The sequence below is a fragment of the Tachypleus tridentatus genome, chromosome 5 (genome assembly GCF_004210375.1).
Source record: "Tachypleus tridentatus isolate NWPU-2018 chromosome 5, ASM421037v1, whole genome shotgun sequence".
NCBI lineage: Eukaryota > Metazoa > Arthropoda > Merostomata > Xiphosura > Limulidae > Tachypleus > Tachypleus tridentatus.
The window spans coordinates 10,193,313-10,204,063 of record NC_134829.1 but is presented as its reverse complement, the minus strand read 5'-3'; the positions used below and the strand labels follow the sequence as shown (position 1 = coordinate 10,204,063).

The 10,751-nt window shown below is 31.9% G+C and overlaps 1 protein-coding gene across 7 annotated transcripts in view; it reads right to left on the bottom strand.

The window, feature by feature from the left end:
* Positions 1 to 4,865: 4,865 nt before the first annotated feature.
* htt (huntingtin) overlaps positions 4,866 to 10,751 on the bottom strand; it is a 303,204-nt gene continuing 297,318 nt past the window's right edge. For all 7 annotated transcript variants that reach the window (XM_076501072.1, XM_076501074.1, XM_076501075.1 and 4 more), the window contains one exon: positions 4,866 to 9,556. In XM_076501072.1, the coding sequence (XP_076357187.1) occupies positions 9,461 to 9,556 (96 nt within the window). In that variant the 3' untranslated portion in view covers positions 4,866 to 9,460. The remainder of the gene's footprint in view (positions 9,557 to 10,751) is intronic.

Sequence of the window (10,751 nt, the reverse complement as noted above, 5' to 3'; positions counted from 1 at the left end):
CCTATTCAGTCTTCCCATTATTTAAGCAAAACTTTGTAATACTTTTGAGGAAATCAGTTCAATTGACAATACCACGCCATCGTTTTCAGCAGAAATTTGATCTTGGTTCAAGCCTGTGTCACCATCTTGAATTTGAAATTTTGTCTAAAGTGTATTTTCTCTAATTTCTAAGAATTAGAAATTCTTAGAAGGGTGGAAGTTATTTACAAATGTTTAGAAAAGCAGCCAAGTACTTAAGTTACCATTCCAAATGTACCATCAACAGACCTGACCCACACGTCTGGCTTCTGACATATACCAGAATGAGGTATTCTTAAGTAATTTTCGACAGTACTGAAAAGATAGGTTCCACACACTTAAATAATTAAAAATAAAATTCTATATTATACAAATATGGTAACAAACATGTAGTATGAATGCATACCACATTTTTTACTGTTGCCTTTACTTTCAGGCCATATTAAAATTTAAAATAATGAACCAGTTTATCTATGCATAAGCTAACAAACTGGTGTATCTTCTGCAAAACACAAGTAAACACAAGATACAACACTTTAACAAAGACACAATTCAGTAAGTATTTAAATACCATTTAATAGTGTTAATTATCATATTAGAATATTATTGAAAGGTAACAAAGTAACCAGTGAAAATTTCTCATGATACCCTCATTAAAGATCTGCAGAGTTATAAAAAGGTTATTAGATCTGTAAACAGCTATGTGTACATATAAATATAATCCTTTTTAATTGAGAGAATGACACTGGTGCAGGACTAAGCCAAGATGTGTGAAAAGAAGTCATAAGAACTGTTAACCATGTGCATTTAAATAAATTTCATTTAATTGCAAATAATACACTAGAATGCCTCATTGGCCATGGGTATATTGTTGTTTTTATTACTTCATCTTGGCCTTACAGTGTGAATTTAAGATACTGCAAGCATAATTGGACAGGTAATGCTGAATTCTAAATGGCACATCCTCCTGAAAAGAATAAGTTACCCAGTCACAGCTGCACCAAAGTTTAAAGAATAGCAAGAAGGAAATGGCAGTATCCCAATGAGGAATAAAGAGCTACCAAATGAAGATAATGGGAGATGAGTGTATGAGGAGTATGCCACATGCCTGACTTAAAGGATTTCCTCAATAGATAATGGAGGTGAAACTCCAATATCTTAAGTGAAGACCTGAAACAGAATTTGGGAAGAATAGATCAAATGAAGCAGGTGACAATCTTAAATAAAAAGGTTGAAAAAGAAAGGTCACATACAGAAAAAGAGTACAGGGGAATAAAAAGGTGGAAAGATAAACTTCCAAAGGAGACCATGTGGGTAATGGAACTGTGAAGAGCAGATAATGGACATAGAAATCTATATGAATCAGACCAATGATAAAGATGGGAAATGGACAGAAGAAAAATTGAGTAGGAAGAATTACCTCCACAAATTGCCAAATTTTTAACTATTCGAGTAAGAAAAATCAATCCAGAAGAATCATATGATGAGAAACTGAACAAAATGCAAATGTAACTGGCTGGTCCAGTTCTGACTCCCAGTCATTGTCCACTGCCATTATCTAAGGATGATGATCCAGAGACCAAAAAATAGGTAAATTGGTGTTGGAGTAAAATGGCAAAAGCATTTAGATGATGAATACCTCAATAAATGCATAACCATCTGAAAACCAGAGGGTCAACAAATCATGCCATGGGATAAACGTGGTCAGATCTTGGAAAATGATCCATTACAAAGTGAAAATCACCCAGAATATGATACATAAGGAAATTTATCCACAGCATATGGGCCCAATAAAAAAAGGCCAATGTCTGACAAACAATGGAACAGGAATGGAGCATGAAGAAAATGTACTGTAGTAAGCTCTAAGATGTGGAAATGGTAAGACATAATGAAATAAGAACATTACCCAAAAGCTTATTGTGGATGGACCAACACTGCTCAACCCTGGAAAGAAGTGTGTGTTTCTTATAACAAAACCACATTGAGCTATCTGCTGAGTCCACCAAGGGGAATCGACCCATGATTTTAGCATTGTAAATCTGTAGACTAACCACTGTACAGGGGACATAGAGAGAAGCATCTGTGATTCAATGCAAAATTGGATGAGGTGGAGGAAGGAATACTCCCTTTGTTGTGCCATCCTTGTTAAACCATCAATACAGCTGTTTGTAAAGGAGGAGTTCATGCAATCCTGAGCAAGATTCAATGGTCTGAAGAAAATGTGTATGTACCCAACTCAAAGTAATAAGGGCTTCCACAGAAACCCAAGTTTTCAAAAGTGATAGAACCTTTTGTGCTGAAACTGAGAAAGCAGTAAGTGGATGGAGAATGGAAAACATAATTGAACAGTAAAGTAGAGAAGGATGGGACTGAATGAGAGAGAAGTTGTAAAATACACCCAAGTGCATAGGCAAAAGGTAACAGACAAACTATGGAATCCAATGAAAACTAACTGTTACTGTCAAAAGCAAATGTGTGTGTTGAGAAGACTTCAGTTTGGAATGAGTTAAAAGGAGCCAGTCATCAAAATAATAATGTAAAAACAACTCTAGAGCATGCAGATGTTGGGCAAAAATCCATGATCACCCAATAACATATATATGATGCTGAAGCAAGCCTGAAAGACCAGGTACAAAACTGATAGCTCCAGAGTGGATAAATGTAAGATATCATCTGGACTGAGGAAAAATATAAATATGGAGATAGGCATTTGAGATATCTACCTTGGGCATCCATAGTCCAGAAGAAAAAGAAAAAAACCTTTGATTGTAATAAACTCTGTGGGAAGTCAAGGAAGAATCAGAAACTGGTGGAAGCAGGACAGATAGATCACAGAACAAAAACCTGGACTAAAATCCTGGAGAAGGTTGGCTGCCAGACAGACAGACATGACAACTCTCAGTGATAGAAGGGTCTGCACAAACTTGGATAGACTCTGACAGGTAGCTGGATCACTAGTTAAAGGGGAGTAAATTGGGACAGGAGACAAAGGTGAAGAGTAAATAAGGAAATATCCTTGTGACAAGACCTGGATCACCTAATAACAGAAAAAAATAAACCAAACTTGCAGGGTTATAAGAGTTCAAGGAAAGTGGTTTCAATGCTGTGAAAGAGAGTAATGTATTATGTCAAAAAAGCTTTAATACAAAATAAATTCTTCAAATTAAAAGAAAAAAATAATGAATTGTAATTCAAAAACAAATTTACACATATACAGACAACAAGAAGCGTTAACTTTACCCTCCCTCCACAAAAAAAAAATAACAAAAAACAAAACATAACAATCATGAAAAGAAATAACTATGGAACAATATGAAATCTAATTCATTTTGCAAAAAAAAAATACACCCACCTATAAAAAATAAATTGCAAATGACTGTAATATATCTATCTACATATGAACAGAAATAATCATCCCATACAAGAGAAATAAAGTGCATATAATATTTACAAAATGAGCATTATCAACGGTAACTTAAAGCTTGACCTTTCTAACTTTTATTAAAGCCCCAACTGCAGTGGTTATCCTGATGCTACAATGAATCTTGGCCCTTTGCATCTAGGTTAAACTGGTCTACAAAAAGTATGTGTTTAAGGTTGAGAATATTTTTTACACTCAGAGGAGGTCTTTATTGTTTTACTTGGATATCCTTGAATTTGCAGAGGCAACTGCAGTATTTGCCTTACTGAGCAACTTATGCAGGCCATCCATGTAACTGAGCAAGGGGCAGTTTCTAATGGCACTCATCCACTATGTCTTGAACTAAACTTGATTTTTCATTGAGTCCAACCACTGATGCAATTCAGATACAGTTGTCTTACAGTCTGATGGTTTCACTTTGCTCATGTGCTCAATGGAGTTGAGGTCTGGACTGTTCAGACTTAAGATCATAAATTTGGCAGCCAGTTCTGGGAACCAGTTATTTCAGACAGTTGTTTTTTGCTGCATCTTTATGAACTCCTGGCCAAGACCTGTCCACAACATGGACATAGACCACATAACATAAGCATAACAAGGGACCCTACCCCCCCTAATGGAAAGTAACTGTTTTCTGGTCAAAGGTGGGAAAACAAAGAGGTGTTCTTAGTAGCTTATTAATTGGGTTTGCACAATTCCTCGCATCTTGAAGAGGCTCATGACTGTCCACAGTTTAGTGTCCTCACAATTAAGTGCTCACCATTTTATTTGTCAGTGAGGTGGTTTCTGTAGACAGACTACATTCACCAGTGACACCTCCAATCATTTCTGTACTATTCTCAAGTGACTTTGGCCAAAGTTGAGATAAAGATAGTCCCATCTGGTATTAGGCTCTCTAAGCACCATACCATTGCTATGGCTTTCAATCGTTCCTGCTTTCCTTATAATAATGTCAAGCTTCAAGGTGGAAATTGATTGACCACTCTAGATGCACCAAAAATCCACAGCTTTCCTTCTTGCATCAAGAAATAAGTTATGGACCTTTGTAACATTGATAAGTTTTACATTCAGTGTGATCATTTCGTAGACCTGTCAAGTCTCTCAAGCAACCATTTCCTTTCAGTGACTGATTTTTTGTTGGTAGTAAGTCCTTCTACTTGTAGGAAGTTTGACTTCATAGAGAAAAAAATATTTTTGAATTTAATGCATAAACTTCAAGCTTAGGCCAATATTGGTAGAAAATACAGAACTTTACAACACAAAACTGTATTGTTATAGGACCAAAATTTTCTACTTCCAATCAACTCTGTGGTATTTTTGGGCAAGACAGAGCTGTAAGATAACAGATTCTTTAAGATATTTATTACAAATTTATTTTATATTTTTTGACTGAGTCTGTAAAAAAAAAGAAAGAGATTGGACACAAATGTACAATCACAATAAAGAATCTTTATTAAGTTCACAAACACGATTTACACCTACTTACTCACCAAAACAGATGGTCACCCTTACTGGAGCTTTTACTTAACTTGATAATATCAAATCTACCCAAACCAATTTGCACTACTCCTGTGATGTGCCATTCCTTATCAAACATAATAAAGGTAATAACTTCAAGATAATACCTGACTTAGAAAAGACAGCTGTCTATCTTCACATACAGCCCTATCTTTCCCGTAAGGAGATAAAAGGTGTTATTTCAGGCAAATGAAACAAAACATTAGGCAGCTTGAGTGAAAATAACTGTATGACATTCCTGAACAATGTTTTATGTGAAAATTGCACAAGCACTAGCATAAGTAAGAAATAAAATAAAATCCTTTAAAAATAAAAACATAGAAAATACATTTTATACCTTATTATCTTAATGTAGAATTTTTCAAATGTTTGGTTTAATCTAGATATTACACTTTCCTCATATAATATGGTAAAGAACAATGAGTTAGTTCTAGCTACTTTTGGTCTCTGTCACTCCATGGAGACAACACATTCTGCCTGTAAGAAATATAGTTGTAGAACTGCACCTGTGCACGAAGTTTGACAACAGTATCTTCCAGTGGGAGATCAGGTGATAACTCAACCTCTCTTATGTTTGAATGAGAATGATCAGTCACATAGGTAGTGGTAGGTGTTCTTGGCAAGTCTTACACTGTCAATTCAACTAAGCAATATGAGACTTGGTCAGCTTAAAAATAAATCTCAAAGTAGTAGGGGCTAACTTGATCAATTCAAAACTACAGTAAAGGTGACTGTCTGTCATCTATAAGATAAAGTATGCATACTGTTTACGTGTTGTATAAAGACTGCGTTACTGTTTGTTACACAGTCTATTCATTTTTTACCATATGCCCAGTTAGTTTTAGTGGAATTACAACTTAGCAATACATCTTGTTCAACTTACCCAATGCATGCTGTTGAATTAACTGGTTTGACTGCAAATACGTTTTGTAGTTAGAAAATGCCACAACTGTACAAAAAATTTGTATTACATTTTTAATCAGTATTAATATTTTAATATCCATATTAAGAATAAAACATTCCAAATGTCTTTTCTACCACATGTTATCCTTTTTAGAATATTACTGCAACTTCAGAATTTTTATAATTGTATTTTTGCACATGTTCCCCTTGTGCATGAAGGGTAGGTCATTTCTAGAAAATGATCGTTTACTAAAAAATTACAAAATGTTTAGCATTTTATAAACTTCATTATCAGCTCACTTTTCTACTTATCAACCAACCATACACATACAGAATTATAAAATAATGTTAGAAATATTGCCAGGATCACACTAAAATCAATTCCCTCTACTGGTATTTGGAAGTAACACAAAAAGCAAAATGCATTTACAAATATACATTATTTTCAAAATACCTGATAAAGAAATGTGTTTATTAATATTTTTTATACACCATATTCTCACGGACTAGGAAAAAAAACATGTATGCTTGCAGTATATATCTAGATTGAAAGCCTGACAGTCCAGAAGAAGACTTCTTTTAGACCTAACAATAGTCTCTTTTTAGTGATCTACTTCCTCTTGATTGTAAGCCCTTCTAGTTGGTGGAGTATGTAACTTCCATAACAGTGAAGCCATTTACAACTTATATCATACAAGGGTGAGAAGAGTAGGACTAAAGGGCAATACACACTTCAGCAGAATACTGCAAAAATATATCCTCTGGTCAATGCACCAAGCCTTTCTTCTTCCTATCTTCTATAATATATTCAGGAAGATCGGATAGGTCTGAAAAGCAAGAGGAGATCCAACAAGATATTTATTACAAAGTAATTTTTGGTTCTCTGAGTCTGTAAATTGGGAAAGAAAGAGACTGGACATGCAAAAACAACAAAACAATGTGCACAAAATGAAGTACAGTACCTTTACTAAATAGCTATAACCTTCTAAACTTTCCTAAAAACTTATAAAAATGTTTAAAAAGTATTATTCATATAGGTTCAACTTTAGGGAAGTATTACTATTTACAAAGAAAGGACTTTATTTACCAAAGTAAGGGCTTGAGAGAGAAAGGTGGTAAGGAAATCATACTATATAACACGTTTTATAGTACTTACAACCTCAAAATGCATGTGCTACCTGTGTCACTGTTTGTTAATCCACATTAAACATAATGGAGGTCCACAACCTTGAGGTATCACCTGACCTACCATTGGAAAGCTCCTTAAGTAATGTGCAGTATTAGAGCAACACTGCTCATAGGCAGAATAGGTATTAACTACTCAAAAATGACAAAGGAATAAAAGCAGCTAGAACAAAATCAACTTAATGGCTATCTAAAACATGTGCTATATGAAATATACATATACAAAAAGGATAAATTCACAATAAATAATATCATGTTACATGAAAATAAAAATTAACTGTATATTCATATATCACATATTCTTCTTTCACTGACTAATTGGATTTTACAATCACTCTTATAGAGCAGTAACAGCTCCAAGATGCAGCATGCTATTGTCATAATTGGTTGCAAATCATGAATTCAATCTGTTCTAACCATAAGGCTGCATTCAAGTTAGTGAATATATATTAATATTATAAATGCACATTTTAGGTTTAGCTACTGAGATGTTGAATTTGTTTTATATCAGGCAGTTGCTGTCCATTCCAGTTTAACCATTTTTAACTAAAGGGCTCATCAGAATGATAACAATATGATGATTTGCAATAACATAGTTGTTTAATATGGTTTTCATATAGTTATAAAAGTCAAATAACACCACCATAAATGTAAAAATGTACATCCTTGCTCAACTTGTTTCATACTTTTCAAGTCATGCTGACTGAATTGTTTCAGATACTATTTTTCTTAGTTAAATATATGTTTTACTGTATCCTAATGTTATGTAAGAACATTCATGAGCACGAACAAATATGCTTACTATTGATCTTACCATAGTGTTTCAGCAACATTAAATTTAGATTAAGTATTACAATGTCACTAAACTCTTCCAAAGATACTACCACACTCTTTTTCTTTCCCATTTTTTATGTATTTAAACTATAAAAATTGAAACATTTTACTAAAAGGATGACAAAAACTTGAAAAAAAGAATTTTTAATAACTGTGTACAACGAAGTATTGTATTCCTTCTTAAATTTACTTCTCATCAATGATAAAATTAATTTGTTTTTCAAAACAATTTGAAACCAAATACTCAGATGTACATATTTCATAGATTTAAATGTTTACTACACTGGTGAATGTAATTATCAGAATAATAACAATACTTTCTTTGTAACAGCTGTGTCATCATCTTTATGCTGCCATCTATAAAATAATATTCAGTCTTCACAATATATTTAGCTATACTTGACAATAACTGAAATAATACACTACGATTAAATATTTATTCAGAAATTACCAAACTTTATACACAAAATAAAACAATTCTGTTTATTATTTTTGTGTTTTTGACTTGTATATAACAATTTTACATTGTAGTTAATCACATTACTTTCTGTTGACATCTGATTATATAAATTTTGGTTATGATATTAAACACAATGAAATTCTTTGAGTAAAACTTTTAAAATTTTACTTCTTTCTTGGAATGTATAATTTTACAAGTAACTTTTATAGTTATAACAGTTACACAACAAATCATTTAAAAATCTATTATGTAATTTCTTGATACACATCTATACAGTAAGCATACTTGTAAAGAATATCACTTAAAAATTTCATCTTATAATGCCATATTTTTCTGCATAAACTAAAGGGGAAAAAATATAAGTTACACACCTGTAAGAACTAATGTTTAAAAATAAGAATCAATATACATTTACCCAACATTCAGGAGAGAGAAAAATTTAGGTCTGCCACCACAATTCTAATTACAGTTGAATATTATACAACAAATCAAGCTTTACTTTAGAATTTGGTATTTTTACATATTATGTATACTATGTATAACAACTGCTACAATATCATTAATTCTGGAATACAGTTTTATGTCTATATGTATATTAAGTTTCAATATTCCAAATATGGTAAAAGTACAAATACGGTTTATCATTTCCACATTCAGACAGGTATTATGGAAAGAAAGGTAGATTTTCTACATTGTGTGACACTTTCAAAGTCCTAATGAAATTTGGACTTTATGAAATAACTGAATATTGTAAGTGCTTTAAAAACATATGAAATATTTTAATATGAACCTAAAGAGCAAACTAATTTACATATTTTTTTAAGTGAGACATACCCAGTTTTGAGGAATTATAAACCTTAGTAATTATTTTAATAATTGTATTGTTTTTTCTTACTTTTACTATTTAATTACATATAAAAGAGACTTAGTTTCAGAGTTAAACTGCTCACAGTGAAGTAGCTAGCAGTTTTAGCTTATAAGATAACAAATTATTTCTTTACACTGAACAGATTTTTTTTGGCTTTACAAAGATATTATTAAGAATTAGTTTCATTATATTATCAGGTTCAGATGATCAGCAGAATCTGTTATCATCAGAGAACTTAAGTTTAACTAGATCGACACTAGAGACATTTAAGAAAATCTGCATATAAAGTTCCTGGTTGAGCTACTGCTTGTACTGTTGAAAGAAAAGCTTCATGCTGTTTTGTCTGTGTCAGCTGTAAGGAAAAAAAAACAAGATTAAAGTCACTGTTATGAACAGCCCATTAATATCAAATATTAATAATAACCTACCCACATTTTTAAATCACATTTTAAGTATAAATAAACTAGTCCTTGTACAAACTCAAGTGTTTTTGCTTATTGTTTCTATGTTTTGCAGTTAATCCAAAAAACACACCAAAAAACTGGATACTAATACACAAGTTACACAAAACCAATAAAAAAATTAGAGAAATTAAATTTATGAATGGAAAAATCAGAAATTACAGGTTGTAAAACCACAACAATTAATACTTTCTATGAAGGAATTATCAACTTTTTTAGAGATCATATGCAACATAATAAATATTTGTAGTGAAGAAAATGTCTATTCTTTTTTGTTTCATTAAGGCGACCTGGGATTTTTCATGGCCTATGTTAAAAATATCTCCAATAGTCATATTTACAGAAGTAAATTGTGACTACAGATCTTCCTAGGTGTAAATACCATACAAAATGAAACAGCCATTGAAAAGAACAAAACAATATTTTTAAACGGAAAGACAAAGAGTATTTCTCTAAGTAATACACCTTTGGGAACCATAGGAGGACCTATGAAACAAATACAAACACTACAGATATATTTATTCCCTGTATTATTCTTAGTATTAATAACGAACAAAAAAATTTTTTATTCATTAAAAGAAATTATGTTCCCACTAAGCTGTAGAAATTGCAACAAAATTGCAAATTATACACATGTAAGTTCTATTTTATGCTGCAGTAATAATCTTACATATGAATAAATTACTTGTACATTAATATTTAAACATATTAGTATCTCAATATGGAAATTACATATAATGGTGTAAAAAGTTTTAAATGTTGTAGTTGTTAGTTTATATTTGAATTAAACAATTTTAGATTTGTATTGAGACGTTCCACAAGTAACTAGATGTGTGAAATAAGTTGTTTGGTTGCTTTGGTGTTTTATGGCACAAAACAGCTAGGCTATCTGTGCCAAATATCTGATAAAAAGTTAAAATTGAAGTAAATTTAGTAAAATTCATAAAAGAAAATTAAGGTAAAACAAAACAAACTTTTAAAAAAACAACATAAATAGCATTAAAACCAATGTTTACATCCAGTCTACAGCAGTAAGAGAAAAACTACAGTAACACAAGTTGTAAAGGACTTTCTGTAGCATAACTG